Source organism: Rhineura floridana, chromosome 20 (assembly GCF_030035675.1).
Source record: "Rhineura floridana isolate rRhiFlo1 chromosome 20, rRhiFlo1.hap2, whole genome shotgun sequence".
Classification (NCBI taxonomy): Eukaryota; Metazoa; Chordata; class Lepidosauria; order Squamata; family Rhineuridae; genus Rhineura; species Rhineura floridana.
The window spans coordinates 21,010,170-21,031,635 of NC_084499.1; the positions used below are offsets into that span (position 1 = coordinate 21,010,170).

The 21,466-nt window shown below is 45.2% G+C and overlaps 1 protein-coding gene across 2 annotated transcripts in view; it reads left to right on the forward strand.

Moving 5' to 3' along the window:
* Positions 1-997: 997 nt before the first annotated feature.
* COL5A1 (collagen type V alpha 1 chain) overlaps positions 998-21,466 on the forward strand; it is a 175,639-nt gene continuing 155,170 nt past the window's right edge. For both annotated transcript variants that reach the window (XM_061604403.1, XM_061604404.1), the window contains exon 1: positions 998-1,591. In XM_061604403.1, the coding sequence (XP_061460387.1) occupies positions 1,483-1,591 (109 nt within the window). In that variant the 5' untranslated portion in view covers positions 998-1,482. The remainder of the gene's footprint in view (positions 1,592-21,466) is intronic.

The window sequence follows — 21,466 nt, forward strand, 5'->3', positions numbered from 1 at the left end:
CCAGTTTGCATCTGTTTTGGAATTGCTATTTAAGATGTTTTTAGAGATGTTCCTAAGATGTTTTATTTTAAAAATGTTTTTAAGATGTTTTTGGTGTTCTGTTCTTTGTTTGCCATCCTGGGCTCCTTCTGGGAGGAAGGGCAGGATAGAAGTTTAATAAATTGTTGTTGTTGTTGTGGGAAATGTCTTGCAAAAATATGTGTATCAGGCAAAACTGTACAAAAGATTTGCACATGAGGAGAAATTTGCACAAGAGAGAGCGAGAGAGAGCAAGAGAGAGAGATTTGTCCATCCCTGGCTGGAAAAGGGCCGTAGCTCAGTGGTTAGAGCATCTGCTTTGTGTTCAGAAGGTCCCTGGTTTGGTCCCGAATTGCGTCTCCAGGTAAGACTGAGAACGTGCCCTGCTCCTGTGCTGCCAATCCTGAAACACAATTATTAACTGGGAAGAGTCACAGTCCAGTGTCGGAGCAGCTGCATTGCATGCAGAAGCCTCCTGGTTCTATCTCCGACATCTCCAGGTAGAGCTGGGAATGTCTCCGGCCTGAAACCCCAGGGAGCTGCTGCCAGTCAGTGTTGACAGTACTGCATTACATGGACCGAAGGTCTGAGTCTTAATCTTATTTCTTAAGTCCCTGCATTCCTTAATTTTGCTCTCAGGGTTTTTTGTTTTTTGTTTTTAATGCATCAATTTTTGCTCTCTGATGTCTGCATTTAAATTTCCCGCTGGGGGCTCCTCTGTCTCAAGCTCTCATATCTGGTTGGAGGGAAATCTGGAAGGGTGGGGCGAGCAGGCCTCTCTCTGTGCCACACACACAAAATTTCTTTGCAAACTCCCTCCCCTCTTCCCTCGCCTCCCCCTCTTGCCGAGGGAAAGAGAAGGTGGGGACTGGTGTTCTTTCTATGCCCTGATTGGCTGCAGCACCTCTGGATTGACAGCCTATCCTGATCTGCTTTAAGAGAAGAAAGAAGGGAAGGGGAAAAGGGGGGGGGAAGAGAAAAGTTTCACTCCCAGTTTAGGGAAAGGAGAGGGGAACATCACTTTGCAGAAAGGCACCCCGGAAGGCAGTTCAAACAGAGGGGCACAGGCTGAAGAGGTGAAGAAGGAAGACAGCCAAGAGGGACCGTGCAACTCCTTTAAGGAACGGGACAGCCACGCAACACCTCCCAAACAAGCAAGCGAGAGCCACTACCAGCAAAACGTTGTGCAAACTTTTTTTTTTTTTTTGCAAAGAGAGGCAGCTGGAGGGAAACGTCCAGCCTCTCTCTCTCTCCCAACCCAAGCATCAACACTCATGGCTTCATAAAGGGAACATTCCTCTGGGGGGTGGGGAGGGGAGTCTTAATATTTAATATATATATATATATATATACATATATTATTGAAGAAGAAAAATCCACCAGCCTTGAGGTTGCGTGTTTTGCACAAGCCCCCTTCAGAAAAACAAAACAAAATTTAAAAACCCTATTTTGTCTCGGTGGACCATGGATACTCACACAAGATGGAAAAAGAGGACTTGGGTGCTGAGGAGGTCCATCCACCCTTGGAGTGTAGTGCTGTGTCTGCTCTGTTCCATCGCCCAGAGCCATGCAGGTAAGTGGTCCAGATAACGCATAGTTTTGTTTTTGTTAGATGCAGATTCTTGTTTGTTTTTCTGATTGCTCTTTTCTGCAAAAACAAAAAATAGCCACTTTAAGCCTTTGGGCTATGTGGTTATTTCCCTCTGCTTGGCCTTGTTAAGACTTGATTCCTAGATGGAGAAGATTGAGGTTGTGCATGGATTTTGGATTGCCCTTTTTATTTTTATTTTACACATCCAACAGCGACTACAAGAGCAGCAGGAAATCTCATTTTTGCATGATGTTTTGTGGCATGTTTGTCAGTCCTTCCCCTCTGCATCCCGCCTCCCCCCTCAAAAATAGTTTTAGCAGCCTAAATACTTTAAATGCCATTTGTCAAGGGGGGGCAGAAAGGGAGAAATGCAATGTGCTTTTTCTTCCTTTTTCCATTTTATGGGGAAGAACAGGGAGGGATAAAGGTTGTTGCGGAAAATAATTTATATTTGCAATGGTCTGTTCCATGCAGCCGTCTCTTCATCACATAACTGTGCCCAGATGCAAACTTTTCCTCCCCCTCCCAAGGAACAATCTGGGGATCAAAGGCAGGGACTTTGCAAACTCAAATGAACTTAGAAAACGGACGCCCCCTAATGTACTCTCCGTGAAGTTTTGTGGACATGGTCCTTGTGCTGAAAATTGGAGACGAACGCAGGAGATTGTGGATTCCCCAGATCTGATGGACTTCAGTTTAATGATAGATGACCGACAAAAATCTCCCCTTGTCTTTGTTGCCCTGGATTGTGGTGATGGGGAGATGTTCTATCAGTGACAGGCCCAGGACTGAAGCCAATGCAGATGGACTGTTCTAGGGAAAGCATCTCTGGAATAGTGTTATTTTAAAAATAAATAAATAAATAAAGTTGCTCTGTTGATTTGGAGATCAGTAAATGCTGGAACGTTATGACTGAGGACGTTTGCAAGAAATGATTATTTTGGACTTCTCTTGTCTTATTATTTAGGTATTTACTTATCGCCATCGGTGCCCCGGTGCTTTGTAGGGTATAAAGAGGAAGGTGCCTGCCTTCTTAGGAGATAACAGAGGAAGGAAACAAGTGAAAGGACCAGGAGTGGAAGTTACATGTATGCATTTCTATGTAGTTTGGTTTGGTTATAGCAGGGAGTAGGTCTGAGGCCAGTTTTTGTGGCAACGTAAGCTTTTGTTGAGAAGAGCCTCGCTCCCCCAAATTATAGCTGTTTGTATTGCAGGTCTCAAAATCTTAAGGGAGGGAACAGATTTTGCTGCTTGCTACAGGGCCTGATATGGACAGATTGTCCCTGACTCAATATTCTGAGAACCGCTAAGCCAGATATTGCAGAAAGGAGATCTGGCTGATCTTTGTGTGATTTTCAGTAGATCTGCAAGGTTCCTAATTCCCTGTTACCTAACGACAACAGCTGAAAGTCTTCTCCCCCTTAATGAGACTGCCAAACAAGAAAGTGTTGAGTGGTGGTGGTGACACCAAGAGTCAAGCTTTTGTGTAGAAAGACGTGTGAGCTGGGTTCTGGCCCTCCTCACAAATTCCTGGGCTGAGTATATTTGTGAAGGCACCCTCCACCTACTTTGTCCACTATTTAGCTCTGGATGGTAGATCTCAGGGCTCTTGTAAAAATACCGGTGTAGATCCCGAAAGCCTGAACTCTGCTCGCCCTAGCCCCGAGCAGCAAAGAGACTGCCAAGTCCATGACTCCCAAAACAGCTTCGCTGAAGGACATGAATTAGCCTGCGGTCAGTTGTATGCATGGGAACCCTATCTGGTCTCCATTGCCACATCTGCCTCGCGATGGCATTGCAACCTCCGTGAGCCTTGTCCTTTGAAGAATACATGAGACATCAGTGCAAGGAAAGGGCAGTGATGTCCTATAGTGAGAGGCAAGCCCCGTGTGCCCAAAAAAACGGGTCTTTAGAACCAGGATGCTTTGTAACTGCAAGGAATTCCCCACTGAAACCAAGGAATCGTAATTCCAAGAAACAGTGCTGAAGCTCATCAAGGAGTTCTTTGGGGCTTTGAATCCCGTTATGGTGTGTCTCTGAGCATAGCAGAAAGGAGTGACAGGGGACCCATGGCATACGCAGAGAAGTGGCCCTGATAGAAGTGGCCCTGATAGAAGTGGTTGATGATTGCTGTGTTGATTTTCCTGACTATAAAACTTCTAGGTCCTAGGAGAACAATGAGGCAGGGCAAGAATTAAATTCATCCCCACCTTCCTAACCAGTTGTGTACTGATTGGCATTCTACATAAGATGCCTTTGGTTAAAGTAAAGGTGTCCCCGCACTTGTAGTGCGAGTCGTTTCCGACTCTTAGGGTGACGTCTTGCGACGTCTACTAGGCAGACCATATATATGGGGTGGGATTGCCAGTTCCTTCCCCGGCCTTTCTTTACCCCCCAGCGTATGCCGGGTACTCATCTTACCGACCACGGATGGATGGAAGGCTGAGTGGACCTCGACCCCTTTTACCGGAGATTCGACTCCCTCCTTCCGTTGGAATCGAACTCCGGCCGTGAGCAGAGCTTTGGCTGCGTTACCGCTGCTTACCACTCTGCGCCACGGAGGGTCTCTGCCTTTGGTTACTCAGGACTAAATTATTTGCATTTGCGAAGAAGAGAGAGAGATCATTTTTAATTGGTGGGGGGACAGAATGTTTGCTTCCAAAGCAGGCCCACCTATCGGCTTTTGTGTGAGTGGAGCCTTCCATTTCTCCAGGCGGTGGTGGTGGTGATGAGGCACTGGGAAGTTCCGGTTATTGCACAAAGCAATGGGTTGCTGCCACTCCTTGTCCTCCTTAGAGTAGATCCATTGAAAAGAATGAACCCTGTCCATTCATGTCAATGGGTCTACTCTGGGTAGGATGAGGAGTGGATGGAACCCTTACATGGATTGGGGATGCCATGTTGTCTTTGCCTCAGGCAGCAAAATGCCTTGGGCTGGCCCTGGCTATTGGGTATATTATTTGTGACAACCAGCTCCATTTCCTTTGCAATCTGTAGTAGATCCTCGTTCCCCCTTCCCTCCAGCAGTTTCGAGGGCCACTGTGAGCACAGGTAGCTGGACTAGACAGGCCTTGAGCCTGGTCTAGTAGGACTCTGGTTCTGATGTTGCCAGCAGTGTGGCTGGTGGCTCCATGGCCACATTCACACCAGGCATCTATTCCACTATTATTCCACTTTAAACAGCCGTGGCTTCCTCAAAATCCTGGGAAGTGTAGTTTGTCAAGTGGGCTGACAGTTGTTAGGAGACCCCTGTTCCCCTCACAAAACTACAAATCCAAGCATTCTCTGGGAAGAGGGATGTACTGTTAAACCACTCTGGCAACTGTAGCTTGGTGAGGGGGACACAGGTCTCCTAACTCCTCTCAGCACCCTTTACAAACTACACTTCCCAGGATTCTTTTGAGGAAGCCATGACTGTGCAAAGTGGAATAAATGTTAAATAAGTGTGAATGTGGCTCCTGTCAGTGGGGCAGTGGAATCTGCTCCAGGTTTTTATCTGAACTTTCAAGGAGTTGCCCAAGGTGCTGAAGTACCAGCAGCAGCCAAGGGAAAGTGATAGGTGTAGTTTTGTAGAACACTTTGGATACAGACAGGCTTGTGACCGTTGTTGAGCTATATGGTCCTGGAAACATAGGAAGCTCTCTTGCACTGAGTCAGACCATAGGCCCATTCAGCTCAGTATTGTCTACACTGACTGGCAGCTGTGGCTGTCCAGAGTGCCCGACAGGGCTGTCTCCCAGCTCCACCTGGAGATGGCATTGGGGGTTGAATCTGGGGCCTTCTGCATGCATCGCAGGTGCTCTACCACTGAGCTATGGCCCTTGTCCAAATTGTGTGGGTATGAACCAAGTGCTGCTGAAAGTCAGGTTTCCTTCAACATGAAGACATTTGGGTGGGTCTCTTCAAACTATTTAGGACAGGAGGTAATAGTTCAAGGTTCAAGGTTCTAGTATTGGTCTACAAAGCCCTATGCAACTTGGGACCAGGATACCTGAAAGACCACCTTACCCCTTATATACACAGTCGATCACTGCACTCTGCAGGTGAGGGCTGTGAGGCGTCCTTCCCTGGCTCTCCCTGTCAGGTTCCTACCTGCTCGTGGTTACTGCCTGTCTCTAGGCACCACCAGGGACTCCACCAGTCCGGACCGCTCTCACTTATGGTTTCTCTCCCCGCTCTAGCACAGATCTCAACAGATCCCCCTGCTAAGCAACCACCAGTAACGTCCCAATACTAGTATTCCCAGAGACTCTGAATACTGGTATTGTTACCCTCTTCACCGCTGCCACCATTTGTTACAGTTCCCCTTCAGCCTTGGTCATTACCTTACCCTCCCTTCTGGTCTGTGAAACCCCAGCCAAGGATCAGGCCTTTGGTAAACCAAATTAAGTATTTATTACAGATAAGAAAGCTAACAAGATTAACAAGATTTCTTCTTAAGGCACATAAGCATATGGTTTTACTCAATACTAATCCGAACTCCACCTCCCTCCTGGTAAACAACTCTCTAAACCCCACCAAGCAATCCACTCTTTCTCTTCTCCCCCCAGATTCCACAATTCACCACCTCACATTCCCCCAGATTTACCTGTCATCCTTTCATTTATACCGCCAGCCATTTGAAACATTCAGCCAATCATCAAGCATTCTATTGCCCATTCACTCCCCCTCCTCTTTCACTACTTACCATGTATACTCTAAACAACCAGCACTTACCATATATACACTAATATATAGGAACATCACAAGGGCCTCCTGCAGATATCATCTTATCAGGAGGTTTGTTCCACACAACATAGGAAACGGACCTTTAGTGTGGTGGAACGGACCCTTTGGAACTCCCTACCCTTAAATATTACTCAGGCGCCATCTCTGTTATCTTTTCGGTGCCTATTGAAGACCTTCCTCTTTCAACAAGCCTTTTAAGTAGCGACCTTATCCTAGTCTGCGTCTGTGTTGGAACTGCTTTTTAATATGTTTTTAAACCTTTTCTTTAAAAAAATGTTTTTAAAGCTTTTTTAAAAAAATGTTTTTCAAGATGTTTTGTTTTAATATATTTTAAAGTCTGTTTTTATGAAGTTTTAAAGTGTTTTTGGTGCTTTTGTTTGCTGCCATGGGCTCCTACTGGGAGGAAGGGTGGGATATAAATCAAATAAATAAATAAATAATATGGCAGCCAGACACAAATTCCTTCTCTTTGTAACAAACTAGGATTTTCTGAATCTTCTGGTGACCTTCCAGGGGAATCTTGGATGCGTAGACACGAAGTGGGAGGCGGTGGCAGGAGGAGGAGGAGTCACAATCTTGGCAACCAAGTCTCCTCCTAATGTTCCAAAGATTTTTGGGGGCTGGTTTGCTGTTTATTTCACCTGGCCCTCTTTAAATGACTGGAGAAGGAAACCAGGAAATGAGTGGCCACCTCCCAAGTTCAAGGTTGCCAACTTAAGCACGTTTACTCGGAAGTACATCCTGCTGAAATCAATGGGGCTGGCATTGAAATAGATGTGGCATCATGAGATCAATCCTTGATGTGGCTAATGTTAGTCCTACTCAAAGCAGACCCATTGGAGTGAATGGCATGCCTAGGTTAGGTCCATGAATTTCAATGGGTCTACTCTGAGTAGAACTTAGGTGGCTACAACTCACTGTGTACCATTCTGGTCACCCCAACTCAACAAGCTGTAAGAGGTTTTGAAATGGATAGGCATAACGGAAGTAAGGGTGCAAGGAACTGTCCATTTGCTTCCCTCTGTTTCTCATTTTCCCAATCTTAAATTCAGTTCTCCATATTTCTGCAGCAATTTGAGGATTTTTTCAAAAAAATCCTCATGAAAATCCTCCAGTATTTCAGTGTGATAAACACATTTTTGTGTGCAGTTTTGACTAATGTACACATTTGTGCAAGCAATCTTCCCTATAATGCATTTTTGTATGTTACTTTCATAAATAATAGTCATTTTAATGCACATTCCCCCTGACAGATGCATTTTTGTAAACATTGGTTGGTTGGTGAACTGCACTGCAAAATTCAAATAAGTGCGAATTTCAAAGGATGACTGTGTTTTGGTTCTCATATCATTTTGGAAAGTGTGACTTTGACAAATTTGGCTTTAAATACTAACTACTCTGAGTAAAACTCACTTGGGTACAACCCCAAGAGGAAAACTACTACTTATAATTGTATGACCCTGAATTCAAATATTATGGAGTTCAAAAAAAATTCCTCTGTGCGCACTCTCCTATTATAATTTCTATATTTTTTTTACCAGCCTGCCCTTGCAGGAATCTCCATTTAACGATGGTTGAGAAATCTGATTCAGTTCGCATATAAAGCCAAATCAATAAAATTCGCATTTTCTGAAACAATCTGAGAACCGAAACACAGCCATCCTTTGAAATTTGCACTTATCCCAACTCCCCTCGTCCCTGACCATTGGCCATGCTGGTAGGGGCTGATGGTAGGTGTAGTCTACAATATCTTCAAGGCACCATGCTGGGGAAGGCTGATCAGGACTGTATTCCAGATTCCAGCCAACGTAGATATTAGAGCAGCCTTTCCCAACCTTTGGGTCCCCAGACATTGCTGGACTACAGCTCCCATCTGCCCCTGCAGCCAGTATGGCCAATGGTCAGGCATTATGGGAACTGTAGTCCAGCAACATCTCGGGACCCAAAGGTTGGGAAAGGCTGTATTAGAAGATCTCCCCAAAGAGGGTGGTTAAAATTGGGTTCTTCCAGATATTCTTGGCCTCCAGCTTTCATCATCCCTGACAATTGGCTGTGCTGGCTGACGTGGTGGATGGGAGTTGGGAATCTGAAGGGCCTCAGGTTTCCACAAAGTTGGCCACCTCTGGGTTAAGGAGTTATCTCATTCTATTCCCACGGCAGTCCTGTGAAGTACACTAGTCACAGTCAGTGACAAATTCCACCCCAGATCAGTCTTCAGCTGGATTCCCAAACTCCACCTGCAAGGGAATGAACACTGTCTGGATTGGATCTGGGCCTTGTTGGTTTTCAGTGGCTTCTAGGACTGGTCTGGAAATAGCACATGGCCAGTGGATGGGACACCCCCCCATGCATTCTCTGAAGACTTTGATGCAAGTTTTAAGACCACCTTCCTCTACCTGGTGCCTTTCTGAAGTTGTTGTAGGCCAACTCCCATCATCCCCGATCATTGACTAAGTCTGCTGTTGGGGCCACTGGGAGCTGTCGCTCAACAACATCTGGTGGGCCCCAGAGCGGGGAACTATGCTTTTGTGACTCCATTCATCCTTTTGCCTCATTGGAGGCCTCTGTCTGAGTGTAGAGAAGTCTGGAGGTCCTTATGTGGATTGTGTTGTGGAGCCCAGGCACGGACTGCAGGATCCATTCTGGATTCCATAATTCATGCCAGAGTTTTTTTGGCAGACCAGACCTTGTTTGCTAATTCTTTTTGGGGGGATGGGGAGCCCCCAAACTGATCCCTAATTGAGTGACTTGTCCAGGACCATCCAGTGAGTTTCATGGATGCATTGGAAGCACATGAACATAGGAAATTGCCTTCTGCTGAGACAGACCGCTGGTCCACCTAGCTCAGTGCTGCCTGCACTGACTGGTAGCATCTCTCACAGATTTCAGGCTGTGGACATTCCCAGCCCTACTTGGAGATGCCAGGGATTGAATCTGAGACCTTCTGCAAGCAAAGCAGGTCCTCTGCCACGGAGCCACCAGGGTTCTTCTGATAGGAACGTTCATCCAGAGAGGAACAATCTGTGCAATTAAGATGCCTTGTTGTTGCTGTTATGTGCCTTCAAGTCGATCACGACTTATGGTGACCCTGTGAATCAGTGACCTCCAAGAGCATCTGTCATGAGCCACCCTGTTCAGATTTTGTAAGTTCAGTCTGTGGCTTCCTTGATGGAATCAATCCATCTCTTCTTTGGCCTTCCTCTTTTTTTACTCCCTACTGTTTTTCCCAGCATTGTTGTCTTTTCTAGTGAATCATTTCTTCTCATGATGTGTCCAAAGTATGATAACCTCAGTTTCATCATTTTAGCGTCTAATGATAGTTCTGGTTTAATTTGTTCTAACACCCAATTAAGATGCCTAGTTCCCACAAAATAAACCAGCACACCCTCTCTCTCCGTCTCCCCCTTCCAGCAAAGCCTAGTAACACAAATGTGTCACTGCCCTGTGAGGCTGCCCACTAACATAAGCAGCAGCCCCTGTAGTGGGTGCTCTTTGATGCATAGAATCATTTTCATTACAAGACACAGCAGGGATGGTGTTTTTGCTAGAAACTGTGGAGCCCCACGTGGTCTCATTTTGGACGAAGACAAAATAACAGAGATGTTCTTCAGACCTTACAGCAGGAGTGCGCTTATCTCGCCCTGCAGCTGCAATGCTTTAGGGTCTAGCATCACATCAATGAGTCCTGTTGCAGGCCAACTATTGTGTAGGATCTGGCTACCAATCAGTTTCTGCTAGGTGCCAATTAGTTTCCGGGCCAAATTCAAAGGGTTTCTTTTGATCTATAAAGGCTTGTATGGCTTTGGACCGCAATACCTCAAGGACCGCCTCTCCCCGTATGAACCAACCTGGACCCTGTGTTCATCATCTGATGTCCTTCTCTGTGTGCTCCAAGGGAGGCGCAGAAGATGGCAACATACGATCAGGCCTCCTCAGTGGTGGTCCCCTGCTTGTGGAATGCTCTCCCCAGGGAGGCACCCCTGGCACCATCACTGCCTGTTTTTAGGCAACAGGTAAAAAGCAAAAATTATTCACCCAGGCCTTTAGAGATTATTTTTTCTGTGTGTTTTTAGTCAGGTGGGGAGGAGTTGGATCTTGTGTTGTTTATGTCTTTTGTATTTTAGGATATTGTTATTCTTGTTTTTCTGTCTGTTTTTAATGTTGTAAGTTGCTTTGAGTTTCATAAATGGTCATCATGAGGCCTGCGTGGTTGCTGTGTCTCCTGTTGCTCTGGGTGTTCAAACCAGGCATGAGGAACCTGTGTCCACAAGGAACCGTGACGGCCATCATTCCTGACCTTTGAATAAGCTGAGCGTAACCATGATGGCTGCTGGTTAGCTACCAGACTAAATTCAAGGTACTGGTGCAGGCATAAAAAGCTCTGGGATCAGCATACCTAAATGATTGTCTTCTCTCTTATATACCCAAGTGATCACTGCGCTCTGCAGGAGAGGGCCTCCTCTGAAATTTCAGTCCCCCAGAAATTAATGAACACGACTAATGGATCTACCTTGAGAAAAACTTAGCTGGATACAACCCTAAATAAATAAAAAAAATCAGTCTGGGCAGCTGCTTTTTATTTTTTTAACTGATTTTATATTATTTGAGTAAGCAACCCATCCTAAATTTTGCAAGCTGGCTTGCAAAAGATATGGTGCTGCAGGGAAATAAATCTGATTCCCATTTTCGTCTTCTCTGATCCCACTGTGTGCCAGGCATCCAGATGTGGCAGATGAAAGGCCCTGAGTAGGCATGGATGGGAGAGGGAGGGAGGAGAGAGAGGGAGCTCTTGGAAGTGACCTCATATTACAGGCTTGCGGTGGTGGTATGCAGAGTGCCAACTTCGAAGGATGAAACCCTCAGCGACTACCGAATAAGAGGTTTTTGTTGGGAGAAGCCCTCCCACTCAGCTTTCAGGCTTTCTGTAGAGAGCTGTTGGTGGAAACATTTATATATATGAAATACAAGACACATTTCTCATTCTTACCTCTTAGTCATGGTTTTATGTTTAGCCAAAATTACATATTCCACATAACCAGAGGCTGTAGGTTTAAGGATTTGGGATGCGGCTTTCTTTGGGATGCATATAACCATCGAGGTTGCAAACGATATTCAGAAGAAAACATTCATGTGTGGTAGTGAGAGCTTGCATGGGCTTCCCTTGGGGGCATCTGGTTGGTCACTGTGGCAAGAGGATGCTGGACTTTGACAGGCCCCTTTGGCCTGATCTGGCTGGGGTGGGTCTCCTTATGACTTCACAAGTGTAGCTTTTCGGGATGCCCTGAGTAAAAGCACTGTGAGTGCCATTAAAGTCCCATTTATACAATTCTGGAAGCAAGTGGACATGACAGCGGATGTGACCCATACCTCTGTACAGGAGGCTAAAATCTAGCCATGCAACAGTTAGAGGTTTCTACAGAAAGACACACATGCACACACACCTCACCATCCTTCATCCAGGTGAGCAAGAAGAATTATTACCGTGCAAGGACACATTCCAGTCAGTCAAAAGCTGCATGCGCACCATACATTTAAAGCACATTATTTCCTCCAAAGAATCCTGGAAACTGCAGTTTGTCAATCAATCATCAATCAATCAATTAAATTTATATCCCACACTTCCTCCTAGAAGGAGCCCAGGGCGGCAAACAAAAATACTAAAAGCACTCTAAAACATCTTAAAAATAAAAGACTTTAAAACATATTAAAACAAAACATCTTTAAAAACATATTAAAACAAAACATCTTTAAAAACAAAACATCTCTAAAAAAAATTTTTTTTAAAAGAAAGCTTTAAAAAAATCTAAAAAAGTGATTCCAGCACAGACGCAGACTGGGATAAGGTCTCTACTTAAAAGGCTTGTTGAAAGAGGAAGGTTTTCAGTAAGCGCCAAAAAGACAAGAGACCTATCTCTTGGATAGCCTGTCTAATATTTAAAAGGAAGGGAATTCCCAAAAGGTGGGCGCCACAACACTAAAGATCCATCTCCTATGTTGTGTGGAATGGATTTCCTATTCAGTGATCGACTGGGTATTTAAGGGGTAAGACAATCTTTCAAGTATCTTTCAGTTTGTTATGGGTCCTGGGAATTGCAACACTTTAAGAGGTAAACTACAGTTCCCAGGATTCTTTCAGGGAAACCATGTGCTTTAAATGTATGGTAAACAGCCTGGGATAAATGGGCACACCTTGGCCCGATTTCAGCAGGTTAAAAGCAAGCCCAAATCCAGATGTTTGGGCTTCCAGATGTTGCTCTCATCATCCCTGGCCACGCTTGCTAGAGCTGCTGGCAGGTGTCATTCAGCAAAAGCTGGAGGGCCAAAGGTTTCCCACACCTGCCCTGGCCCCGCAGCCCAGCTGTCTCACAGAATGGGGTGGGGGTAAAATGAGGTTTGTTGGGTGGTGATCAGAACTTTTTGAACCCCCCCAAACCTGCATGGCCCCTTCCACAGAGTAGTGTATTAAACTGTCCCACGAGAAAACAGTCAAAAAAACATTCAAGGGTTTGGAAGTAAAACGCACACACACACACACACCTTTAACTTGAAGCATTTTCTAAACATGGAAAAATAGCAGAAAAGGGGAGGAAAAAGAGAGAGATTAGATTATCTGGAAGCTTCTTGAGGAAACTGTAAAGAGATTAGAATCAACCAAGATGGAAACTGAATCCTGATCCAGACGCTGTTAAGATTCCTTTGGAGTGAGTCATCGTGATGTGAATTTACTTTTGTCTGCCTCTCTTGGGCCATTCCGCATGTGTCGAGAGATAGGCTTGGAAGCCTCAGGCGTCGCAGAGGGAGGTTATGATGTCACAGGGACAGCACTGGGAGATGTGGCTTGTCGTGATTTGGGGCCAGCCACAGACACAACTCCCACTCCAAAGGTGGATACTCCAACACACAGAAACGTGAGTCAATGCAGCGTCGTCAGTTCCACACATTTGTAGCCTTCCAGCATGCTGGTGTTCTGCAAAGGGGTTGCGAGCGAGTGTGCTGTGATTCAGACATCAGTTGGATAAACTGAAAGCATCCTTCTGCAGAGGAAGCTGTCTGCTGTATCTCCAGATGAGTGCCTGTCTGGGCCTTGCAACCTTGCACTTGCCTACCCCTGCAGGCGGTGGGCACTTGGGGAAGGACCACAACTCAGTAGGAAGAGCATCTGCTGTGCACACAGGAGGTCCCAGGTTCATTCACAATGGCCTCTTCAAGGTAGGGCTGGAAAAAGACTCCCTGTCTGAAAGCCTAGAGCACCACTGCCATTCAGAGACAATATGGGTCTGGCTTAGTCTAAGGCCGTATCCTATGTTTCTATGGTATTTCTGCTGCGGCCTCTGCTGTATTGGCACAATCCAAGTACATCTAGTGCAACAGAATGGTCTGCCCTCTGAGTCTGTCTTTTGAGCCTCTGCTTGAGTCACTGCTCTTGATTTGCATCTCTGTCAATCAGGAGGCATGTTCAGATCAGGGGCTCATGGAGAAATGTTGGGGAGTGGGCTTCTTGTATGAAGGAATGGGGAGAAATTAGATTCAGTTCACATTTAAAGTAGAATGTATCAAACTCACACTTCCAGGGAAAAAATACGCGAACTGAAACACAGCCCTCCTTTGAAGTTCGCACTTATTTGAATTTTGCAATGCAGTTCGCCATCCAAGCAATTATTACAAAAATAAACATATTAGGGGAAAGTGTGCACAAAAATGAATATACTGGTGAAAATAACATATGAAACTGCATTATATTAGTTGAACTGCATACAAAAATGTGGTTAGTATGAGAAATTCGCACTAAAATACTGAAGAATTTTTGTGAGGATTTTTATTCCAAATGTTTTTTGCAAATTGCTGCAGATATGTAGAGAACTGGATTTAAGACTGGAAAAATGAGAAAATGAGAGAGCCCCAATTGGCAGATCTTTCCATCCCTCCTTGTAGAGCAGGTTGTTCTTTTTAAGGAAGGCAGAGAAATTTGGTTCAGTTCTCATTGAAATGTGAATCCATCTACTTTACACTTTCCCAAACAATGCAAGATGTGAAGCACAGGCCTCCTCCAAAATTTGCAGTTCTCTGAATTTTGTGATGTCATTTTCCAATCCAGGTAATGTGTATAAAAATGCTGTGCTTGGATTAAGTGCAAAATACATATATGAGTGAGAATAACAAGCAAAAATGCATTATTTGCTTAGAACTGTTTGTAATGTTGTATTTTAAATTGTTGTGACCTTCTCTGGGACCTTAGGGTGAAGATCAGGTAATAAATCAAAATCACAATTATAATGTAATACAATCTATTCAGGAAAATTGCTTTACAAAAATGTGTATATTAGGTAAGATTGCATAGAGACACACGTACATTAGAAGAAATTTGCACTAAAATTTTGATGGATTTTCATGAGAACCTTTTTTAAAAAATTGCAAACTGATCTGGAGAACATAAGCATGGAAGTATGAGTAATTGAGAGGTTGGAAAAAGTATCACAGATAGGATAGAGCCTCCATTGTACGTATGTGTGTGTTTTAGTCTGCAATGGATTTTGAGTTGGATTGGGTTGCTCAAGCGTCGAAAGCGTGCCCAGCAGGATTGCAATCCAACAGGGCATTGACCCAGGTTTGACAGCTGGACTAAGTTTCTGGAATGCATTGTGATGTCTGCTAGAGGGGTGACACAGCCTGTTCCACTGTGTCTGCTTGGCCAGGCTGCAGAATCCAGGAAACAAATATGTAGCAGAGGTAAAGACCAGGCAGTGAAGGAAGAGAGCCAAAGGCAAGGGAAGAGAGCCCAAGGAGACCTTGGCTACAGTGCACTGACTAGTTGGCTGCTCCTCATTGGTGCTCTAAGATTGGGTTTGGCTACGGTTAGGAAGCATGTACAGAGTGCATTCAGGAGACAGGACTTGGAACCAGTCGTGACTTGATCAGAGGCATTTTAGGAGAGGATGGTGGGAATGTTCTTCCTCTTTATCTGAGTTGTTGAGGTCCCTCATTCTTGTCCTGAAGGACATGACTTCTGTTTATGTGACACTGAACTACGCAGGGAATTCTTGTGCTGAGATCAATGACACCTCTGCTGTCTCCGAATACCAGTTGCTGGGAATCACAAGTGGAGAGCGTGCTGCTCTGGCACTCAGGTGGTTCTTGTGGGCTTCCCTTTGGGACACCTGTTTGGCCACTGTGAGACCAGAGGCTGGACTAGATGGGCCACTGGCCTGATCCAGAAGAGCTCTTCTTATGTGCCTAGAATGGACTCTCTCTCTCTCTCCATCCCCTCACCCAGCCATATTATCTGAGCCTTGACCATGAGAGTCATCCCCCTCCATCATTGACAACTTATTACACAGCATTCCAGTTTATCCTTACTCTAGGGTACCTCAATTGAGTTGAGTGGTCCTGTCTCCTACTTTAAAGAGAACGCTCCTCTTGTTTGATGGGATCTGTGCTGAGGAGCCCCTTGAGGAGCCCCTCTGGGGGGAGGGAGACAAACCTGCTGAAGAACCCCTGGAGTTGGAGGAGGAGGAGGCATCCTAGTCCTTAGTGGGGTTGCTGGTAAAATAAATGGGCTGAGGAAGGACAACACAGCATGCATCTATGGATTCAGAGTCTTCACACAGCTCATAAAGAGTCTCCTTGTGTTCTAGTATCTGTTGCTTCTGCTTTGAACTCTCTGTGATATTGACCTTGGATTGTTGCCTGACCTAGCCTCTGGATCACGTTTTGGGCCTAGGCTGCCTCTCTGTTCTTGACCTTGGTTAGTTTGTTCCTGCAACCCTGCCTGCATTGGTGAGTGTTTTGCTAAGAGACATATACTTTCTGGGATTGGGACCCTAGCCCTGAGGGCACCCACTGGAGTATGACACCATCCTTCTCCCCCTTTGGCTATGCTGGCTGGGGCTGATGGGAGGTAATGTCCAACAACAACATTTGGAGGACACCACATCTATCGAGTCTAATCTAATCTAATTTTCCACCTTTCCACAAGGAGCTCAAGGTGGTGTGCAAACATAGTTCTCCCTTTCCCGATTTTATCCTTGCAACAACCTTGTGAGGTTCACAGTCTAACCCACCTCACAAGGTTGTTGCAAGGATAAAATCATGGCATGGTCACCCAGTGAGCTTCACGGCCAAATAGGAATTTGAACTCTGATCTCCCGGGTCCCAGTCTGAAGCTCTAGCCACTAGGCCACACTAGCCCTCTCATTGGATATTCCTGCTAATGTTCCTGATGATGTGACCTTGCCCAACTCTCCTCTTAATGCCCCTCAATATTTAGCCAGTGGCTGAAGCCTTGATGGGATAGCTTTTGGCAGCCTTCCCCCCAACCTGGTCAGCTCTAGATGTTTTGGCTCTAGCTCCCATCATCTCTGACCATTGACCATGCTGGCTACTGAGGAAGATGACTAAAGATGGTATGCAGCCACCACGGGTCTTTGTTCTTCTTGCTCAGTTACGTCTATAGAGCATTTATTATTAAAAAATATTTGTACTGTCTTTCATTTCGCGTAGAAATACTAAGGCAGTTTGTAAACAAACAGAAGCAAACTGCAAAACAACAAGAACAAACCCCAATTATAAATATGCAGCTACCTGTAATTAAAATAGCATGTAAAGCATGTAGAATATAATGAACTGGCATATGCTCCCTGCATATAAAGCACCTGACTTCCCCCTCCCAAAGAATCCTGGGAGCTCTAGTTTGGTAAGGGTGCTGGGAGCTGTAGTTCTGGGAGGGGCAAATTGCAGTTCCCAGGATTCTTTGGAGGAATCCACATGCGCTAAATGCATGGTTTGTGTGCAGCCTCAGTTCAAATGCGTTCATCCTATAGAAACGGGGCGTACTGATGACTTACTGATTTATTTTCTGGAAGCTATCTCTGTACTCTTCACAAGGTGCTGCACAGAAATACTTTAAAATTATGCTAAAACGTGCTTTACAGAATGAATAAACTGGTGAGAGAGATGTAACTTCTTGCAGGGAGGCAAGGAATTTTATTGCTTTCCATGTCTCCCCAGGGATAAGAGGGAGAGTCTTTTCTACATGAAGTTGGTGCCCAGCAAGTCTCCTCAACACCAGAGGAAAGACTTTCTGCTTCTTCTAGGCATTTGGCTGTTGATTCCCCCCCCTCCCCTGCACTGTTTTGGTGGGCATATTTTAATTGGTTTGGTTTGTGCTGATAATCCCAAAGTGTGTTTTTTTGGGGGAGCTGAGATATCAGGATTTCCTGACATTGTTCTGACATTGTCCTGTGTGAAGCACTGTAGTGGTGTCATTCAAGTTTTTTGTCAGGCTGATGTTCTTGTATCTCTACTGTGGGTTGTATTCAGTGCTAGTCCCACTCAGAGTAAACCCACTGAAGTTAATATACATGCTTGACTTAGATGCATTAATTTCAGGAGATCTGTCCTGAGTAGGACTGAATGCAACCCTGTACATTTTTTAAGGGTTGCATCCAACACTTGCCTTTATCAGAGTAGACCTACTGAAGTTAATGGCTTAAGTGCATCCATTAATTTCAATGGGACTGTTCTGAATAGGGCTAACATTGGATACAACCCTAAATTAATTTGAGGCTTTTCTGTATAAGGCAACAAACAAATGGAATTAATGATGATCAAGGCCAGATAGGCAGCCCTTGCAGAAAAAGTTCTTATACACTCAAGTCCTGAAATGAGCGACATGTATATAAGAAAATACCCTTGCACTCCAAGTCTTGAGGCAGATGGACCAGTGGTCTGACTCTGTTTAAGGCAATGTCCTCCAGTCCTATTTAGTTCAGCTCCTTCTTTAGAACCATGAGGACTAGAATCTTAATTTTTAGGGGAAGGACCTTAGCTCATTGGCTGAGAAGCTTCCAAATTGTTCCTTGGCTTCTCCAGTTAGGGCTGGCAATGTCTCCTGATTGAAGCTCTGAAGAGTCCTTGCCAGTCAGTGTAGACAATACTGAACCCAATGGCCCAAGGATCTGTGTACAAATTGTTTTTCTATGCTTCTAGAGAAGAATGCTTGACTTCAGCTCAGGCAGAACTTCTGGTTGCGGATTAATGCTGTTTAGACATTCTAACGACAGAGTTATTAAGACAGCATATGCAGAGTGCCCTTCTTACCACATATAGATCTTAACTGGGGGTTTTGCGGGAGAGGTAAATTTTGCTTTCCGCGCCTTCTTATTTTTCAGAACTAGGGTGCTTCGCCCCTTCTAGTGGGGTAAATGTGTTTGAGAACTTCCGGCCAGCCCTGATGATAAAACCAGATTTCATGGTGTTGATGGTTAAGACATTACTTGGAAAATTTTGGATGCAGGATATGTTATCCGTGGTGTGTGTGTTTTTTAAGGGAGACATTTTTGTGGCAAGACGTAGAGCTCAATAATACAGCTCAATAATTGGAAACAGGAGTCTCCTGAAGAGTTTTGTGGCAGCTTTCTTAAAAAATTGCTTGGGAGATGAGAGACGAATGTGCGGGTGAATCAGAATTCTGGCCCAGCGTCTGAATCCAGGCTCAAATAGTGAGTGAAAAGAGTTGCTGTTGTGCTCAGGTCATGCTTGTGAGTTTCCCATTGGGGTATCTGGTTAGCCACTGTGAGGACAGGAGGATGGACTAGATGGGCTTCTGGCCTGTTCCAGCAGCCGAGCTGTCTTTATGGAGGTCTACTGTGAAAACATAACCTTAATGCCCAGGGGCAACCTACCTTTGATGCCAGTGGCTGGCATTCAAAACTGGGCAAGTCCTGCTGTGCTTAGGTCCAGCTTGTGGGCTTCCCATCAAGCCTTCTGTTTGGCCACTGTGAGTACAGGAGGATGGACTGAGGGGTTGCTGGCCTGACCCAGATGCAAGCTTTTCCTTATATTGCTAAGCAGAAGGTTGAGTTTGGGTTACGAAGACTATTCCATCTTATTTATTTATTATTTATTACTTTATTTATACCCCGCCCTTCCTCCCAGCACGAGCCCAGGGCGGCAAACAGAAACACTAAAAACACTTTAAAACATCATAAAAAGACCTTAAAATACATTAAAACAAAACAACGTTAAAAACATTTTAAAAAAACTTTAAAAACATATTTTTTTAAAAAAGGGTTAAAGATATTAAAAGACATATTAAAAGCAATTCCAACACAGACACAGACTAGGATAAGGTCTCTACTTAAAAGGCTTGTTGCAAGAGGAAGGTCTTCAACAGAGATGGTACCTCTTTAATATTTAAGGGAGGGAGTTTCACAGGGTATGTGCCACTACAGTAAAGGTCCGTTTCCTATATTGTGCAGAACGGACCTCCTGATAAGATGGTATCCGAAGGAGGCCCTCACCTGCAGAGTGCAGTGATCGACTGGGTTTATAAGGGGTAAGACGGTCTTTCAGGTATCCTGGTCCCGAGCTGTATAGGGCTTTGTACACCAAGACTAGAACCTTGAACTTGGCCCGGTAGCAAATGGGCAAATCTTGGGTGGAGGTGGGAGGTCACACACCATGTGGTTAAATTATGGGGTCAGGTAGTAACGATGGCCACCAACTTGGATGGCTTCAAAAGGATTACACAAATTCATGGGGGATGAGGGAGGCTATCTTCAGGTGCCAGCCAAGATGGCTGTGTTCTCCCTCCACTGCTGGAGACAGCATGCCTCAGAATACTGGTTGCTAGAAACCGCAGGAGGGGAGAGTTGCTGTTGTGCTCAGGTCCTGCCTGCGGGCTTCCTTTTGGGGCAACTGGATGGCTGCCGTGAGAGTCGGAGGCTGGACTAGATGAGCCCCCTTTGGCCTCATTCAGCAAACAAGCTCTGCTGTTGTTCTACCTGCAAAGTCTGCAGCAGCATGCTGGCTTGCATCCAGTGCCTGCCCTACTTAGAGAAGACCCATTGAAATTGATAGTACTGACGCAAAACAAGCCTCCTCAATGCTCCTCTTGAGTATACCAGGCAAGTGATACCCCAGCAGTGGAATTCACCAGGGAGTTCCATGCAAGGATGAATGGAAACCACAGAGGAGACTGTTCCCAACGGATTGTGCCACAGATCCCAGTGGCTGGAAATCTTGTAGGAAGCTGGCACCGGAGGATTCAGGCCAGGATGGAGTCTGGCTAGAGGCAGGAGAACAAAACAACCCCATGTTTCCTATGATCTAGGCTGCAGGACTCTGCTTTCCGCTGAGTCAGGTTCCTGGTCCATCTAACTGTCTACACTTGACTGGCAGTCAAGGATTTCAGACAGGAGATCTCTCCCAGCCCTACCTGGAGAGGCTGAGGCTTGAACCTCAACCTTCTGTATCCAAAGCAAATGCTCTGCCACTGAGCTATGGCCTTTTCCTTAAAAATAAAGTAAGATTCTAGTCCTCATCATTCTGAAGAAAGGGCTGAATTAAACAAGAACATAGAAAACTGCTACTTTCTTCCGAACTGGCCATTATAATGAAATATGTGCTACAGTTTTATGTGGTTGGCCACTGTAAGAAGAGATTAGGAATGACAGAAATTGCCTTACACCAAGTCAGACCTTAGTATTGTCTGCACTGACTGGCAGCAGCCTTACGGCTTCAGACAAGGGACTTTCCCAGCCTTGCTTGGGCATGCCGGGGACTGAACTTGCCACCTTTTGCATGCAAAGCAGATGATCTGCTGCTGAGTTATGGTTGTGCCAAAAGGGCCCTTATCAGTTCATATTTGTTTTCATTTTAAAGTGGCATTTTAAAAAAAACACCACCCTGCACTATTTCCCCTGGCTTTAAACTTCTTGTAGACTTGGGGTCCTGCAGGGAAGTACCCTGAGGATATGTGGCCAATGGCATTGAAGCAGACTGAATCCAGCTCCTTTGCAAAATCTCATGGATATACCCCCAAAGCTCCCCTTCCTTTTATCTCCTTGTTTTCTGGTTGCCCTTTAAGATGTGGGCACAGCATGATGGGAATTGTAGTTACTAGGAAGCACTGAGCCTCAAACAATATGGAAAATGGGTGCAGAGCCAGTATGTGTTGGGATGGGGCAATGTCAGAAAAATGGGTGAGTAGTCAGACAAGTATAATTTTCAAACCATTTTATGGCCAAATCTGACTACTTGGGACCATTTGTTATTTTAAGCTAAACATGATTCAGAGTAACATAGGGAATTAATTCTCTCTCTTTGCCCCCGTTAGATTCCTTTGGGGAG